The sequence below is a fragment of the Felis catus genome, chromosome D3 (assembly GCF_018350175.1).
Source record: "Felis catus isolate Fca126 chromosome D3, F.catus_Fca126_mat1.0, whole genome shotgun sequence".
Taxonomy (NCBI): Eukaryota; Metazoa; Chordata; class Mammalia; order Carnivora; family Felidae; genus Felis; species Felis catus.
The window spans coordinates 94,364,954-94,384,369 of NC_058379.1; the positions used below are offsets into that span (position 1 = coordinate 94,364,954).

At 50.3% G+C, this 19,416-nt stretch overlaps 1 protein-coding gene across 1 annotated transcript in view; it reads right to left on the bottom strand.

The window, feature by feature from the left end:
- The window catches only part of PARD6G (par-6 family cell polarity regulator gamma), an 87,928-nt gene that overhangs the window by 41,756 nt on the left and 26,756 nt on the right, over positions 1-19,416 (bottom strand). The window contains exon 2 of the mRNA XM_023242146.2: positions 19,165-19,387. Coding sequence (XP_023097914.1) covers positions 19,165-19,387 — 223 coding nt within the window. The remainder of the gene's footprint in view (positions 1-19,164; positions 19,388-19,416) is intronic.

Below are 19,416 nucleotides of genomic sequence, written 5' to 3' on the forward strand. Positions count from 1 at the left end.
TTGTGCTCTAAACCTAAAGGAGCTAGAAAAGGAGCAGCAAATAATGCCTAACGCCAGCAGAAGAAGGGAAATAATAAAGATTAGAGCAGAAAAAAATGATATAGAAACAAAACACACAAACAAACAAAACCCAGTAGAACAGATCAATGAAACTGCGAGCTGGTTCTTTGAAAGAATTAACAAAATTAATAAACGCCTGGCCAGACTTATCAAGAAGAAAAGAGAAAGGACTCAAATAGATAAAATCATGAATGAAAGAAGAGAGATTATAACCACAGAAATACAATTACAAGAATATACTATGTAAAATTATGTGTCAACAAATTTGGCAATCAGGAAGAAATGGACAAATTCCTAGGAACATATAAACTACCAGAATTGAAACAGGAAGAAATAGAAAATTTGAACAGGCCCGTAAGCAGCAAAGAAATGGAATCAGTTATCAAAAGTCTCCCAAAAAACGGGAGTCCTGGGCCAGATGGCTTCCCAGGGGAATTCTACCAAACATTTAAAGAAGAGTTAATACCTATTCTTCTCAAACTGTCCCAAAAAAAGAAATGGAAGGAAAGCTTCCAAACTCATTCTATGAAGCCAGTATTACCGTGATTCCAAAACCAGACAAATACCCCACTCAAAAGGAGAACTATAGGCCAATACCCCTGGACGTGGATGCAAAATTTCTCAACGAGATTGGAGCAAATCGAATTGAAGAGCACATTAAAATAATAATTCTCCATGATTCAGTGGGATTTATTCCTGGGCTGCAGGGCTGGTTCACTATTCACAAATCAATCAATGTGATATACCACATTAATACAAGAAAGGATAAGACCCATCTGATCCTGTCAATAGATGCAGAAAAAGCATTTGGCAAAATACAGCATCCTTTCTTGATAAAAACCGTCAACAAAACAGGGATAGATGGGACATACCTCAACATCATAAAGGTCATATCTGAAAGATCAACAGCTAGTATCATCCTCGATGGGGAAAAACTAAGAGCCTTTCCCTTACGGTCAGGAATCAGACAAGGATGTCCATTCTTACCATTACTATTTAACATGGTACTGGAAGGCTTAGCTTTAGCAATCAGACAACAAAAAGAAGTAAAAGGCATCCAAACTGGCTAGGAAGAAGTCAATCTTCCACCATTTGCAGGTGACATGATGCTCTATGTAGAAAACCTGAAAGACACCACCAAAAAATTGCTAGACCTAATACATGAATTCAGCAAAGTTGCAGGATATAAAATCAACCTGCAAAAATCTTGCATTTCTATACACTAATAACGAAGCAGCAGAAAAAGATATTAAGGAATCAATCCTATTTGCAGTTGCACCAAAACCAGTAAGATACCTAGGAATAAATAAGCCTAACTAAAGAGTTAAAAGATCTATACTCTGAAAACTATAGAACACTTATACAAGAAATTGAAGAAGACACAAAGACATGGGAAAGCATTCTATACTTCAATACTATAAATTCTATACATCCAATACTACCCAAAGCAATACACACATTTAATGCAATCCCTATCAAAATAGCACCAGCATTTTTTGCAGAGCTAGAACAATCTTAAATTTTGTATAGAACCACAAAAAACCTTGAGTAGCCAGAGCAATCTTCAAAAGAAAAACAACACTGGAGGCATCATGATTCCGGATTTCAAGCTATATTACAAGCTGTAGTCATCAAGACAGTATGGCACCTGCACAAAAACAGACACATAGATCGATGGAACAGAATAGAAAACCCAGAAATGGACCCACAACTGGATGGTCAACTAATTTTTGACAAAGCAAGAAAGAATATTCAATGGAAAAAAGTCTCTTCCATAAATGGTGTTGGGAAGACTGGATAGTGACGTGCAGAAGAATGACACTGGACCACTTTCTTACACCAAACACACAAAAATACATTCAAAATGGATGATTTTTGTCTTAAAAGTGGGACAGGAAACCATCAAAATCCTAGAGGAGAACACAGACAAAAACCTGTTTGACCTCAGCCTGAGCAACTTCTTACTACACACATCGACAGAGGCAGGAGAAACCAAAGCAAAAACGAACTACTGGGACCTCATCAAGATAAAAAACTTCTGCACAGGAGCCTTTTATCTCCATGAAGGAGACATTAACGCAACTAAAAGGCAGCCTAAGAATGGGAGAAGATATTTGCAAATGACATATCTGACAAAGGGTTAGTATCCAAAAGCTATAAAAACTTATTATACTCAACACCCAAAAAGCAAGTAACCCATTTAAGAAATGGGCAGAAGACACAAATAGACTTTTTTTTCCAAAGAAGACATCCAGATGGCTAACAGACACATGAAAAGATGCTCAACATCACTCATCATCTGGGAAATACAAATCAAAACCACACTGAGATACCACCTCACACCTGTCAGAATGGCTAAAATTAACAACACAAGGAACAACAGATGTTGGTGGGGATGAGGAGAAAGGGGAAACTTCTTCACTGTTGGTAGGAATGCAAACTGGGGCAGCCCCTCTGGAGAACAGCATGGAGGTTCCTCAAGAAACTAAAAATAGGACTACCCTATGATCCTGCAATTGCACTATAGGTATTTACCCAAAGGATACAAAAATATAGACTTAAAGGGATATATGCACCCCAATGTGTATAGCAGCATTATCAACAATAGCCAAACTACGGGGAGAGCCCAAATGTCCATTGACTGATGAACGGATAATGAAGATGTGGTATGTACACACACACACACACACACACACACACACACACACACACACACACTGGAATACTACTCAGCCATAAAAAAGAATGAAATCTTGCTATTTGCAATGGCATGGATGGAGTTAGAATGTATTATACTATGTGAAATAAGTCAATCAGAGAAAGACCAATACCATATGATTTCACTCATGTGTGGAATTTAAGAAAGAAAAGAGATGAACATATGGGAAGGGAGGAAACAAGAGGAGAGAGAAACAAATTACAAGAGACTGCTAATGACAGAGAACAAACTGAGGGTTGATGGAGGGAGGTGGGTGGGGGATGGGCTAGATAGGGGACGGATATTGAGGAGGGTACTTGTGATGAGCAGTGGGTGCTGTATGCAAGTGATTAATCACTAAATTCTACTCCTGAAACCAATATTGCACTGTATGTTAACTAACTTGAATTTAAATAATAATAAAAAAAGAGTTCTCATGGTATCCCCCATGGACGTAGGGCAGTCCCCACAGCTCTGCACAGCAGGTGTCTCCCACTGAGAGCTCAATATGGAACTGTTCTGTCTGCAGGACGACATTCCTTCCACTCCAGAGCGAAACTTAAGAACAGTGAAGCCTGGTTCTTAAGTTTCGCTCCGGAGTGGAAGGAACGTCGTCCTGCAGACAGAACACATGTGATGGGCAGTGTGAGGACCATGCACACGGGGGGCCCAAAGACCAGCTTTGATGAGGGGTGCAGCTCATTCTCAGGGAGGTCCTGGGGCACCTATGTCCCACCTCCTGCACCCACAGCTCCGCGCACCTGCTCCAGGGGCCACAGGAAGGGGAAGGAGGGTGGCAGCAGCTGGAGCTGATATGCCAGAAACATTTCTGAGTCTGACAGGAAGGACGCTGGGTTACAAGAGAGATGAAGGGGACTGCCCAGGGCGGCGTGGCCGGTGAGCTGAGAAGCTGGGGCTCACTCTCCTTGTGGTCCCCTTGAAGGGCGAAGGCTAACCCAGGAAGTGGAGGACAGGGGTGTTTCCAAGAGAGCGAGACTGACAGAAACACAGAGCTGATCTCAGACAATAGACTTCACAAGCCAGAAGTGGACTCAGTCAACCCTTTGCACTCTAGAGGGTTCCTGCTCCTCCAAGTCTTTGCTGTAAAGCAGTCAGACGCCGCTTCGTCCTGTGTCCCCGAACTGGACTGAGGAACCACTGGGAAGTGGGCACGAGTGCTCCCATGGCTCCAGGGGCCCAGCTATTACCGGCACAGTGAGGGGGCACCAGGACATGGAGCTGGTGTCCCCCAGGCCTCTGGGGCCACCTTCTGAGACCCAGAAGCGATGGTTTGTGCACCCTCCGTTCCAACCAGGGACAAAGAACACTGGCCTGTCCTGGCCCGCGGTCTGCACTTGGCATCCCCAGTGGTGAATAACAACCAGGAGCAGGTCTCGCCTCAGCAGGCCCACCCAACCTTGCTGGTGGCCAAAGCGACTCGGGTCCTGTCCCCTCCCCTCCCCTTCCCAAGGAGAAGCGCCCTCTGTCTTCCACACCGGACACTGAAGCCTTGTTTGTGGCGTAGGAGAAAGGATTGGGAAAGCAGAAACGAGAACCCCCTCCCAATTCCCAACGAAATCATCGACTGACTTCCCGTAGCTTCTCGGGAGCCTGTCTCAGAAGCAGGACGGCATCCATGCCAGTTGCTCTGCACTGCAGTTGCCAGGGCACAATGGACAGTGGGTATTTCGGGAAAGCCAGCTTGCCTAACCTACGGTCGAGCCTGGTGGGGCCCGGAGAGCCTGGGCTGGGTGATCGGCTGCAGCTGCACGTCCCCAGCTCACAGAGCAGTTTCAGGTGCCCGCAGAGGGTGCATCGGTGACAGCATCCACCGAGTCAGAGGCCATGGCTGCCACTCACTGGCTCAATCTCTGAGTCTCTACTTGAAGCCTCACAGGGTCGCTGTCACCTCCAGGAGGAGCAGGACCATCCACGTGTCTGCCCGCCCAGCCCTGGCCCTGCAGCCACGTTGTGCTTCAGCCTGTGTTTATGGGACATCATGGCAGTTACCGGAGAGGACAACTGTAATCGAAACAGCCGAAAATAACCGCTGGCAGGAAAGCCTGTACTTAGAGCGGACCTCCTTCAGTGGTTCTCATGCCGGTATTAACAGCCCAGGCCTGGCTGGCGCGCTGGACCGACCACCTTCCTTCCTCTCCGAGGGGATGGCAGAAGCCCCAGAGAGGCCGTTCCTGACTCCACCAAGGCCCAGTCCCGCAGGAGCAGCCCGTTCTAAGGGGAGGGCCACTGGGCCAACGGCTCTGTTCCTCTGAGCCCACCAAGGAGACTGCCAACTTCTGCCGTCTTCTGCTCCTGCACTAACATCTCCTGCGCATGGACACCAGCGAGAGCTGTAGCAGCACACGCGAGGCGCCTCCTCACCATGCTCGGGGTGCAGCTCCTGCCCCCAGTCCTTCCTGGGGCCACGAGGGTTCACGGGAGCCCCTCCCCCCTCCATCTCCTTCTGGAGCGAAGGGGCGAAACGCCAAGAATTCAGCTAGCGTCAAATAACTGGATGGAGGCTCCGAGCCAAACGCGGTGCTGCTTCAGGAAGATGTTTTAAGCAGCTGGACCGAGACATCACACGGTATGTGATTTATCTACCAGGGTTCACTGCTGAATGTGTGCAAATCAAGTTTCTGGTGCTTCACAGAGCCATGTAACTGATTCCGGAACATTTCATCACCCAAACAGAACCCCCAAACCCAGAGCCACTCTCCACCCCCACCCAACGTTGTGATTTTTGCAGTTTATTTAGTTTATTTCTCTGCAGTCTATTTATGCAAATGTAAGCAAATATGAACAGAGATTCTTACCGTCGCCTCCCATTACGGAGGGCAATGTAGCACACGCAGTTTTGAACTCTGTGTTGGCCACTTAATATCTCTTGAAACCCCTGGAACGCGTCATCTTCCTGGCATTTCTAAGAAGCTGCCCAGTGCGGCAACAACCATCTGGGCCAGGAAAGTCCTGGCTGGGGTCACGCCTGGTGGGCAGACAGAGAGCCACAATGCACGCTGGCTCACCCTCCAGATGCTGTCGTCCAAGGAATTTGCCATCCTAGGCCATTTCCTGACGTTCCCCCTCAGGCAAACGGAGACTCTAACCCATGTGCCGGGCAGTACGTGTGCCCAGGGCTTGCTTTCTTCGCAACTACAGCCGTGGGAGGAGACACAAGAGCACAGGCTTTGGACAGGCAGATCCAGGCACAGGTTGGACCCTGGCAGCTCTCTGGGGCTCAGGTTCTCCTTTGTGAAAGAGACAGCCCAGCCCCACATTATGGGCTGGGGGAGTGGTGGGCAGGGGGAAGGGTGCTGTGGGGTCTGTGGGCGAGGGTGCCCTGATTCGTCCGTGACGACCGCACAGCCCCTGGACCCTCACTGGCCCCTGCAGCCCACACAAGAAAATCACTGCCCACGTGCAGAAAATAGGGCTCACGAGTGCCTGTCTGTAACACAGACTCAGAAACGCCTGTGAAACACACACCATGTGTGCAGCCTGTCACCCCCCTCCGCCCCACCCACACCCGTCCTAGGAATGCTCAGCAGTCACTGGCCAGGCCAGGCAAAGCATCTGGAGAACAACCCTGGCAGCAGGGGGGCACGGGAGCATTATCTGGGTCTGCAGCACCGGGCATGAAGACTGAAAAGCAGTGAGGGTTTAGGGCAGATTTAACTTCAGAGGCGCCTGGCAGTCAGCAGGAACCCCAGCAACGCCTCCTGTGGAATCGGCAGCCCCTTAGATCTGCAGCACCACGTGCAGGGCCCGTGTCCTCACCTGTAGGTCATGGTGCTGGACTACACAACCCCTTAGCGTTACAGCAACCTCAAATTCCTGTGATCCCGATGGAGCAGGAGGCTCTGTTAGCGTTTGCTACCCTTCGTGCCTGAGCACTGGGCAATGGCGGGGGGGGGGGGGGGGCGGCGGCGCCCCGAAGACTCGTTCCTTAGAGACACAGTCCAGGTTACACTTTCCCCACGTGGGGGTTCCCCTCTTCACCCAGACAACCTGTCTCCCAGACCCCGAATCCTCTGACTCCGCCCACTGGTGATCCTGAACATCGAAAATGTGTGCTTTATATTCTCCGTGTTAACCACACAAAGAACCTCTGTGCAACCACCGAGGGAAGCTGGAAAACCCTGGGTAGTGCTCAGGTCAAAGGTGAGAGGGCACTCTACAGGAGACACTGACACACAAAGTATCCTGTGGCAGGGCATGTGCTCCTGCAGATAAGCGGCATCGATAATTACTCTCTTGGGGTCCCTGAGGCCGACCTCTCCACTGAAGTCACATGGGGATGGGCAGGGACCCCCCCCCCCCCCCGAGAGGCCTCAACCAAATGTCCACCCCAACTGCAGCCCAGGGCGGGTGAAGGCTGAGGGGAGACTGCTCTGAGGGCCGGCTGTTGGGATGCACTGAAGGGTAGGCTGTGCTGGGGGCCCGCACGCGGTCTGGCAACACCCAGGGGCCTGCATGCGTTCCGGCGACACCCGGAGGCCCCGCATGCGGTCTGGCGACGCCCGGGGGCCCCGCACGAGGTCCAGCGACACCCGGGGAGGGGGCCCCGCACGCGGCCCGGCAACACCTGGGGGCCCTGCACACAGTCCAGAGACACCCAGGGAGGGGGTGCCGCACGCGGTCCGGCGACACCCAGGGAGGGGGTGCCACAGGCGGTCTGGTAATGCCGGGGAAGGCAGGGCGCAGGCAGGATGGTTAGAGCAGCAGCACTTGGGTCTGGAAAAGCAGCGGCACCGCCCCAAACCTCACCATCTTCCTGCTCTTAGGTCTGTCAGCGGAGCCTCCAGGCTTATCAGCCACAGGGAGGGAGGGAGCTGTGTAGCTGGGCTGTCACGATGTACCCCCCCTCCCCCCCCAGTGTCTGGGACACGGAATGAGAGATGTCCAGGAGAAAGCACATCCGCAGCTCTTTGTTGCTGGACTGACAGAGAAGCCCCAGGCCATCAGCGGTCTCCTGTCCCAGCACATAAAGGCAGCACAGAGGCTGCCATCGCGGGATGACTTCCCAACCTGGACTCCCCACAGGTCAGAGGGTCCCCAGCAAGCGGAAGACAGGGATGGGGTGACCGACTGTTCTGAGTCATGGCTCATGCCCTGCTATGTCCAGAGTGTCTGGAAGGCGCTTCCTCCTGGGGTAATTTAACTTGAGACTTACAACATGCACGGCCGTCCCTGCCAGCCCCGGGTCCCGGTGCGGTCACCAGCAGCCAGAGGGAGAAGGGTTGGGCCACAGACGCAGCCCCCAGGGAAGGCCTGGTTCTCTGCAGGGATGTGGTGACTCCCATCAGCAAGTGACAATGTGCTTTTGGAAAAAGTATAATTCCTTACCCTCTGATTTTAAATTTTTAACAAGATGACAGACGTACATCAGATATACATGGATATGTTCTGGGAAAGTATCCGACCGGAGCTTGACCTGAACTCACCCAACACGTCAGGTTTAATGGGTACAGTTTCAGTGTGGAGGATGTAAGTTCAGGAGACGGCTGGTGACCGTGCACCAGTGGGAACGCACCTGACCCTCCCGAACTGTACACTTAAAATTGTTAAAATGGTAAGTTTTATGTTACGGAGGTTTTTCCACTATCAGTGGTTAATACACACTGTAGTGACGCTCCCCTGCACGGTCTCCCAGCCTGGTGGTGGGCAGGGGTGGGGCTGGCGGGCCAGGGGCCGCATCCTGCCTGCGTTCCCCAGTCCAGCTGTCAGCCTCGTCCCAGTTCTGTCTGCATGTGTTGGCTGCTATGCAACGGCTCGGGAGAAGACCTGGGGTGCCAGGGGATGTGCTGTGGCCGGTGGCCTCCGTGCTGAATCATTTTCCCACAGGACAGGGTGGAAAATAGAGATACTGGCAAAAACAGGAAGACAGACCACTGTGCAGGAGGAAATCCAAATCTTGCTTACGCTTCTGGGAGAGAAAAGTTCACAGTGGAAATTTTTATATCTCTGGACTCCAAGCTAGTGCAGGTAAATCATCTGTGTTCTCTCCAGCACGGCCACCCAGTGGAGTCACACAGACACAGAGAAGGGGGTGAGGCTGGCATAACGGTGCTGGAAGTCTGGGAAGTGATGGAGAAAGAAAAGTAAAAAAGGAACAAATGAATAGGCAAACATCTCCAGAGCTGTGAGTCCAAGGGCCTGGGATGGAGGGGCACCACAGTAATTTCACACAGGGCTTTGGAAACCATTTTTCTAAAACAGACCATCCCCTTTCCTGTCCAGCTGCCCATGTGGGATGACTCCCTTCTGTTCCCTGTGAATTCTGCTGAGGCCAGATTCAGCTGGAGCGTGGGCTTTTGAGAGTCCACCTGGACTTCCACCGGCTCCTGGCCTCCCACACCTGTCCTCTGGAACAAGAAAACCTTTTAAACGGACACGGCTACACAGAGCGGGTAGAGCCTGTCCCAGGGGCGTCCTTGCCTCTTGGGGCCCTCCAGGGTCGAAGGTAACTGTAGGCTCTCTTAAGTAACTTCACTCCTTCCTAAAAAGATTTTCCTCCAGATGGAATGACATTCGATGGGTTCAACATGACTAACAATAGGAACATAAATAGTGCCCCCAGCTTTGTTACACTAAGACCACAACTTAGGTGTAGACTCAGTGGGCTAGCCTGTGGCTAAGAGGAAGAATTTCAATGTGTTCAGATCCTGGTGCCCTTTTCCAGCAAAGATGGTTCGAATGCAAGATGCTTAAGAGAGCACAATTTAAGATTAATACCTATCAACTACTCCTTACCTACAGAAGATGTTTTAATCAGCCACATGCTAAGACCCATCTCAACTTGAGGTCATCTGAGAACAGATTCCCACGAGACGTGCAACTGGTCACAGAGCTTGTACATCACTCTAGGCGTTTTCCCTACGTGTCTTCTCCTGTCTGCCAGTCCTGTGGGGTCTCTTAGCCGACGGCGTCCTCTGCCAGGGGCTTCCTACTCTAGTCCCAGCTCATTAGTGCGCACCCACTGTTGGCAGGCAAGGGAACAATCACCAGACTGTCTTGGTGCTCGCTGGCCCCCTGGTCCTCTCCTACCATCTCTTCCCAGGCTCACTTCAGCCTGGTGCTTCGAGACTGAGCCCCACAACCTGTTGCTTCTCCCATGAACTCACACACGCTTTTCAGTCTGCCCATTGTGCTTAGCCTGGTGCCACCTCCTCATGAAAAACCTCCGGGACCTTCCGTTCTGGCTCCCACAGCACACTCACCTGGGTGGTCACTGTCTTCCCCAGTCCCTCGAGGGCAGGAGCCCGTATGTGAGGTGAGCCTGTAACTGTCCAACCTGTGGGTGCTCAGTAACGGGGTGCTAAATGGAGGAGAAGCACAACCACAAACTGGGATGAGGCCTATTGAGACATCGTCTTAGCTGAACGAGGAAACTAGCAAAGAGCTGGTAATTCTGTAGCCATTATGAGTGAATCCCCAGGGGAGGGCTCCATAATTTATGGTGCCAAGTTAGGGCTGGCTGACCTCCCCAGGTACCATCAATAGGGTCAAAAGGGACTGGCAAGGACCTGACTTTCAGAAGGTACTAGAAGCTAGATCATCCCTCTAAAATCCTCATGCTGACACCTGTGTCTGCCCATCCCCAACAAGGGCCAGAAAGCTCAACCCCAAAGGGGGCTGGCATTTCTCATTCTGCCTGCTTTTGGCAACGTTGAACAAAACAGTAGCATCCACTCCAGACAACCAGGTCCTGACTGAACCTGGGTCCTGACTGTGGGAGACGCTTCCAAAGATGAACAGGTGGGGCCCTGTCTCCCAGAGCATGTGGTCTAGGACACGCAGGAGTGCGCAGCTACCGCCAGGCTTCAGGGAAGGCAGTGCGGCAGGTTTCCCACGAACCAACCCCTGCAGCGACACTTCCGTCAGGTCCCACGGAGACCCTGCTAACCCTGCCCATGGCTCTCCATCACCCAACTCCATCTGCATGGCCCTACGGGGCCAGGCCCATCTCTGGGGCTCTGCTACATACCCCCACACGCCCCCAGGAGACACCTGACTCAAATGGCAGGAACCTTATCCAATTTGCTCGCCACAGTGCTTGAGGAAGGCGTGGGGTTTAGAGAATCCAGGAAGGAATGACCAGTCTGCAGGCCTGTGTGGTCAGGTGGGCACCAGGGCTCCACCTCCCACGGGAAGTACCTGATCGCCCAGCTCTGAGCAGCTTCTAAACAGTCAGGCACTCGCAGGAGGCACAGGCTGTAGGGTGTGGGGCTTACCAGGCAGGCCATCCAAAGGGCCGACGAATCCCTTTCTTCTAAAAATAGGTGAAGGTACACAACCCTAACCCACCCTGGAAACAGAAACACAGCCCTGTTACATTATCTGAGGAGTATGCTGCTTTTTGTTTAAAAAGATTTGTTTCAAAGAGAAATCCTGCTAACACAGGCAGCCTGACAACCAATCACTTGGCTCAGGACTGTCGGCTTCAATGTTGAAAGAAAGCCCCACGCTGTGCCTCCATGCTTGGTCTTATTTCCCATCAAACTGGAATCCTTGACCTCGTCCTCTTTGAGAACTGGCTTAAATAAACATGTTACTCATCATATGACCAGCCACTCTGCCCTGACAGAAAAGAAACAGTGAGATGGTCACCTCCAGACAAACAGTACTCTGGCCTCTGTGGAAGCTTCGGCAGGAACCATGTCCCCACGCAAAAACCACAGCCTCTACTCTAAACTTTAGCCCTGGGGTCTGCAGCTTGCACCCAGCAAGGCCAGGCTGAGAGGAGCTCCCTACACACAGGACGTAAGATATCAGCTGTTTAGAGCAGGATAAGAGGCCCATAAGGCGGCAGCTGTGGTCCCAGACTTGCAGGGTCCAAAGCTGGCTGCTGTCCTAACAGGAGAGCAGCCCACAGCCCACTTCTGGGGAGACCCTCACCGGCCTTCACTGCAGCATTCAGGAGGGCAAATTCAAGGCTCATGAGTCTTCCTGCCACACAAGGACAGTCTTCCAAGATATGTTTAAGAAGATTCCATTCAAATGTCATTCTAATGCCCTCCTAAAAAGAATTCCACTGGCAGTGTCTTAGCTCAAAATACATATGCTTTTTAACCTAGCAAGACATTTCGGCTAATTTTCCCGGAAGAGACAGATGGACACATAGGTAAAAACGCCTAACACAGTTTGTAAGAATGAAAATTTGGAAAAGTTTTAAATATAAAATAAGGGGTTGGTTATGTTTTGTTACATTGATATAACATTTATATATACATTTATATATCTCCATTAAAAGATAGTTTGTGTCTACATACATCTACAAAAAGTAAAAAATACAATACTAGCTTAAAACAATGTCTGTGAGTTAAAACTAATTTAAAAGTGTATGTTTATTATGATCCTATTTATGTAAAACTATGTCCAACTTATTTACCTATACCACGTGATCTGGGAGGGGTCACCAAAATGCTAACAGTGGTTACCTTGGGGGTGGTGGAGTTGTTTATTTCCACATTGTTTGAATTTTCTTTTACAAATATAAGCAGAAAAGACTTTTAAAAACAGTCTTACACAGCTGCCTGGGCAGCTCAGTCCGACTCTTGACTATGGTTCAGGTCATGATCTCATGGTTTCGTAAGATTGAACCCCACATCGGGCTCCGCACAGTCAGCACAGAGCCTGCTCGGGATTCTCCCTTTCCCTGTCTCTCTCAAAGTAAATAAAAAGAAAAGGCAAAAAATAAATTAAAAAAATAAATAAAAACAAAAAGTCTTGCAAAGAGTTTAATGACAGGATATATTTATGATATATTAGGACTTTAAACAGCACGAGTCCAAATTATAAACACACCCTGGGCTTGAATATGTAAAAAAAATGTGACCAGGGAACAAACAAGAAAAGGTCAAACCCACCTCCATGTCACCACCATGTTCAAGGTGCTCACTGGGCTAGGGCACTTTCCCGCCCTCCCGCAGGCTCAGCTGGGGGGGCAGGGGCAGCCCCGGGGCACAGGTGCACCAAGCTGTGTCCAGGAGATGCCGATGACCTCGTGGTTTCTGACTGCCTGCACAGATGGCTAGTTTGCCCAGGAGCAGCCCCTGGATTCTTCTGGATGGTGGGTGGCTCTGGCTTTGTTTTCTTTTTAATGAGCTACATCAGCACATTCTCTCCCCCCTTCCACTCCCACTCCAGGGGTGAATGCGGGCTTCAGGCATTTTGTTTTCTGAATGTTCCCACGGTGGAGCCACGGGAGAGTGTTTGCCTTTTCTTTCAATTAAAAAAAAAAAAAAAAAGGAAATTCTCCAAATATGCAAACTTCCAGGAATCAGTGGCAGTTAAAGAAGCAAATATGTCTCATGAAAAAGCTCCCACAGCAGAGGGTGTTACATCTGTTCCTACAAGCACAGGGACACAGACAAGGTTACTTCAGCACAACTAGGCTTTTCCCTGCCCTCAACACACACAGCCTCCAACCCGGGGCAGTGTCTCAGGAAAGAGAATTGTAGCACCCTAAAACGTCAGAGACCCTGAGTGCTTCCTGCACAGGATTTACACAGCCTGACACTTTAAGATTCTTCCAGTGCATGTAACCAAATTGTCAGCGATTCTATATGTCTTACTTTGAAGAACATCCTGTAATTACTTTTTCTGGTAACTCCCTCCCTCCCCCTCCCCAATCATGCAACTTGTGATAAATCAGACATATGTCTCTTGTTCATTCGAGGCACTGAGAAGGACACTACGACACCAAGAACAGCGAACAGATACGGGGAAGCGCACAGTATTTATGTTTCTTTTACAAGTAAACACTTCAGAGCATTCTAATTGTGCTGAAAATCTTGTGGTATAATTAAGTCTTCTCAAGCCCCCTGTGACACCCTGAGGCCACCCTGAGGCCACTCACCCTGGGGACAGAAGAGCCACGGATACTCAATCAGGATTCCACCTCCAGTTCTAGGCTGGGGCCTGGGAGGCAAAAAGGCCCATCTCTTAAATAACAAGAGGGCTGGGAAGCTGGTGTTGGAGGGATTTATTGAAGGATATGTGGTGAAAAGTTAGTGTTTGCATTTCCTGTTTATTCTGCTAAAAATAGAAAGAGATACTCTGAGTATCTTTGCTGGTCTTGTCCTGCATTCTCTCTGGTTTGGGCCAGCTTTCTGAAATGTTCCTGCATCCTTGGGGATGACCAGGGGAGTGAGCAAGAGACAGGGAAGATTGGCTCCCCAGCACTGGCTGGGTGTGTGGCCCACGTACGCAGATCCTGGGACAATTCGATTCCAGCAACTTACTTAAGTGGGCACAGCATTCAAGTGAAAGGCATGATGATGTCTGTTGTGCATACAAGGGGAGACCCCGCAGTGTTTAGCAGGGGTCCGGCGCTGGACAGAGGACTACAGAAGTCTACTAAACGCGGAAGGAGAGAAGCCTGTATGTGTGAAGGCCAAAGGCATGGTCCTTCGTCCCCCTGGGCAGAAATGCCATCTAACATCCTAAGGAAGATGTCCCCGGCTGGGTCCCGGGAGGACAAAATCCAAGTCATTCCTGGCCTGTCATATGAGCTCTCAAATGCAGACTCTCCATAACTGGCTTCCTAACCCTGCACGCTCCAAGGGCCCTCGGCGAGATGGTGCTGGGAAATGGCTGCTCAGAATAATGTTCTTAAAGGCATCAAGTAAAATACGTGTATTTATAAAGAAAATCAGTTACTTTGAAGACAGTGATCAAAATACTACAGCCAATATGTGATATAACACTGTATGTGCTTTCTTACTAACACAACGAATAACAATCCATACCAGTGTTTTCAAATAACGATTACAAGGGCACCTGGGTAGCTCAGTCAGTTGAGTGCCCAACTCTTGGTTTTGGCTCAGATCATGATCTCGAGGTTTGTGGGATCGAGCCCTGCATTGGACTCTGTGGTGACAGCCCAGAGCCTGCTTGGGATTCTCTCTCTCTCTCTCTCTCTCTCTCTCTCTCTCTCTCTCTCTCTCTCTCTGCTACTCCTCCCTCTCTCTCTCAAAATGAGTGAATAAACTTAAAAAAAATAAAATAAAATAGTGCTTACAGTAAATAACATTCAAAATATCTGGCTACAATAAGCACATGAACACACAATATGAGAATATCCATGATTTCTATTGTAACAAAGTTGCAGGCCCTGCTACTCCTGCTGTGCAGGACCAGTTACACACCTCATAAGCTTACCAACGGACCCCAAATAGAGGCCAGCTGCAGGTTCCTGAGCACTGCCTGGAGTTTTGACGGTAAATAAATTAATTAAAAACTCCAAATTTTTACACATATTGAAAATGGCTGAATTTTGGAAATAAAGGCTAAAGATGAGCCCAGATGATGTCACCCAAGGTCAAGGCTCAGACTCAGGAGACTCTGGTTTGAATCTTATACTTTTTAATTTTGTAAGAGAGATACTGAGATATAATTTATTGAAAAATAACTTACATACCATAATGTTCACCCATTTAAGGACTACAATTCAATGGTTATGAGTATATTTACAAAGGCCTGCAATCAACACCACTATTGAATTACAGAATATTTCAGTGTCCAGTTAAGAAACCCTAACCTCCCAATACTCCCTTCTCCCTAGCAACCACGAATCTGTTTCTGTCTCTATGGACTTCTCATACACAGTTGACTCTCATTATACATGGTAGTTATATTCTATAAAGTCTCCGTGAACATTGAATTATTGAATACTGAAACATGGCTATTTGGAAAATACACCGTTAGGTTCCTGTGAGCCTCTGACCAACGTTTTGATCCCTGAACAACATAAAACCTTCTGCTATATGTGTTTCTATTTAAAGATATATATTTCGTGGGGTGCTTGAGGCGCTCAGTCAGTTAAGCATCTGACTTTGGCTCAGGTCATGATCTCACGGCTCGTGACTCAGTCCCACATAGACTGTCAGTAGAGGGCCCACTTCAGATCCCGACTCCCTCTCTCTCTGTCCCCCCCCCCCCGCCCCACTCTCTCTCTCTCAAAAATAAATAAACATTAAAAAAAGACATGTATTTAGTATATATTATTGATTCTTAATGTTGAACTCATAGCTAAGAGCACTTTCTATGTACAGCACATCACATCCCTCTTGCACTTAGGAAAACTCAGTAGCACTCCTGCACTAGGCATGGAGTCATTTTCAACAGTGAAATCACAAGAAAAGCACAGGAGGATTCTGGGAAGATGGCAGAGCAGGGGCCCCGGGAATCTCTCCCCCCCAGATGACAACAGCAGGGGCGGAACCTGTGTGATGGGACTGCTTTGGAAGTCTGGACTCTGCCCGAGGCCTGCCACGTGTCCGGGAGAAGTCGTCGATTTTGGTCCATTCCAGCTCGCAGCACAGCAGCACCTACCCGTCCCGCGCCCCAGCCGTGTGGCAGTCAGCCGGGCACGTGTTTCTGGAGCAGCCCGCAGAAGCCAGGTGGACGAAAAGGACCCCGTCCCCCAAACGGCAGGAGGCCATGCTCTGACCACACAGGTGTGGACTCAGAGGCTGGCGGCCATTGCTGTCACCCCTCCAGTTCCAGCTCGAGTGACTTCAAGGGGATAAGTGCCCTCTTATCCCCCTTTTGTTTTCCACTTTTCCCCTTTTGGGAGCCACACGTTAAAGACTAGGACATTGAAAAACAGCTGCCTATTTGGGGGAAGTTAGGAAGCGACGGCACATGTCCAAGGAAAGGCTCAGAAAAGAAAAGGCTCTCTGCAAGAGCAGAGCCCGTTTCCCCAGTGATGGAATCGAGGCGCTGAGCTTTGTGAATATTAGGAGTACTTTCTTTTTTTCTTTTATTTATTTTCAGAGAGAGAGAGCACACAGCAGGGACAGAGAGAGAGGGAGAGAGAATGAATCCCAGGCAGGCTCTGAGCTGTCAGCACAGAGCCCACCGTGGGGCTCGAACTCACAAACCGTGAGATCATGACCTGAGCTGAAAGAGAGTTGGATGCTTAGCTGACTGAGCCACCCAGGCACCCCAGGAGCCCTTTCCTATTTAAGTATGGCAACTATTGTTTGTTTGTTTTTAATTTTTTATGTTTATTTTTTTCAACGTTTATTTATTTTTGGGACAGAGAGAGACAGAGCATGAATGGGGGAGGGGCAGAGAGAGAGGGAGACACAGAATCGGAAACAGGCTCCAGGCTCCGAGCCATCAGCCCAGAGCCTGATGCGGGGCTCGAACTCACGGACCACGAGATCGTGACCTGGCTGAAGTCGGACGCTTAACCGACTGCGCCACCCAGGCGCCCCTATGTTTATTTATTTTTGAAAGAGAGAGAGAGAGAGAGAGAGAGAGAGAGAGGGAGACGGAGAGACAGAGTGTGAGTCGGGGAGGGGCAGAGAGAGAGGGAGACACAATCTGAAGCAGGCTCCAGGCTCCGAGCTGTCAGCACAGAGCCCGACGCAGGGCTCGAACCCATGAACTGTGAGATGTCGACCCGAGCTGAAGTCAAATGCTTAACCGACGGAGCCACCCGGGTGCCCCAAGTATGACAACTATCTGAGGTAGGCGCTGCTCTCCCATTTTATAGACCAGAAAGAACATTAGGGATCAGCTGGTCAGAGTCAGTGAGAAGGTGCTAGAGGCAGGGTCTGAACTGGGGTCCCTGATAGAGGTCTCTGTCATGTGACAGAGAAAGGCACGGGTTGCAGGTGACACACTACGGGGTGGGGGAAGAAACCCTAAGCCAGCCAATTAAACTTTGAGCTATTTCTCTCAGGGCAGTGGCAGAGGGAAAGTAAACAATGAAGACAGGACACAGGGCCTCAGCCAGCAAGCTGAAAAGAGGCAGAGCCGCCCCTGGGAAGTGGACACACTCATGGGCACACAGACCTCGGAGCTTCCTGTGTCACCTCAGCTTCAGAGGGTCCACGGCACGGGGTGCCAGGTGTCAGCAGCACTTTGAGGGAAAGGCGCGCCCTCGGTGGCACCTCCAGTTCAGCTCCGCACAGACAACACTCGTTCCCTCTGTGACCGATGGATGACAAAGCCCGCGTGCAGATCTCCGGTTTACACGGTGCTCCGCACCCACTGCTCACCCTCCCGCCCCCTGAGAGCAAGCACTGTGACCCGGGATGGCCAGGGCGGAGCGGCGGGACGTGGCCCCGATGGCCAGCAAGGAGCCCTGAGAACGGCCGCTAAGTAAGGCACAGAGAAGCAGAGTAACGGGACAGAGAACGGGCCGAGGGGACACGAGGTGACCGGGTAGCGCGGTCTGAGGGCGGGCCTCTCTCAGAGGGCGGCTCCAGGCGGGGGGCAGCCGGGCGCAGGTGCGGCCAGAGCAGCCGGCAGGAGGACGCGGCAGAGCCCGGGGTCACGTGGAAGCAGCAGAGCAACGCTGCAGGGCTGGGGACGAAGCAAAAGCCACTACGCGGAAGTGACAGAGCCATCAGCGGGACAGCCAGGCTCAGCAGGGACTGAAGACGCAGAGCTGTCTGATCTCGTGCCAGAGAACCAGGCAGAAGGTGAGGTCAGCGGGTCTCCCGCTGTTCCCTTCCAGCAGCACACACAAGAAGAGAGAACGTTCGCGGAACCACGGCCAGCACGCCCTGAGCTCTCCGCACGTGCGCCTTCTCCCCTCGGGACAACGTGATGCCGCAGCAGGGACTGAGGCACCGCCTGCCCTCAGAACCAGGCGCCCGGCTATACGCCTCGGCCTCCAGCGTCCCGGCCTCCTTCTGTTCCGAACACTGTGGCTGCTGCTCCCGGTCTCTGCTCAGCTCTCCTGCCCCCACTGAGGCCACTGCAGCCAACACAGCGAGCCACGGCGGTCACCCTGCAAGTGTCCCCTGCGGGCGGTCTGTGCGCTCGCCGTGGGCACAGAAGTTCCAGTCACGACCAAGTCAGCCAGGAAACGCCTCCCTGCAGGCGTCTCTTTCCTTCAGTATTTTATTTGGAAATGGGAAGATTCTCCCAAGTGTAGAGATGAGACCAGCACGAGGCCCAGCTCCGACTCAACAGCGGGGCACACGCCCTCCCAACCATTAACCTACGTTAGCAGCCGGTTTTCCCATAAAATGATACTGTTACAGCAAAGCTAGACCCTCAGAGTTAAAAGTTAGCCAAAGTTATAATTTAAAGCTAGCATAAGTTTCCAATCCTAAAAAGACAGTGGAAAACACACACTAGCAACCACAAGTTTCATTCCTGGGTTACTGGCTAATGCCGTTTTGTTAGCGAACTCGCATCCAGTTAAAATATGAAAGCATCAATAGTATTTCTTACTCGGTCTTTAAAAATCAGAAGTCAACACTCTTTAAGATTGAAAATGCATTTAAAATTTTGAAGACTTTCTAATAAACTGGTGTTGACCAAACACATGTTACCTTCTTTTCTACCACAGGCTAGAAAAGAGAATCGCATGGCTCTGTAGCAACAGACAAAACCGAAAACTGCATGTTTGAAATGCGTGCAGCGGCCCCCGGTACCTCGTTTCTGGATGAAGACCCTGAGCAGGGGGTTGGCGCTCGAGACCGCCTTGCAGAAGTTGTCATCGTTGTTGATGGGCAGCAGGTCGCCGTGCACATCTGCATAGCCAATGGTCACGTCTGTGTTGGAGATGTGGTGCGTGTGAACCACCAGGTTGTAGAAGTCTTCAAACTTCCCTGGCTTCTGACGGTCTAAGGAAAATCTCCGGAACTCAGCCCCAAACTACAAGGCAAGAGACAGGGGGGACATAA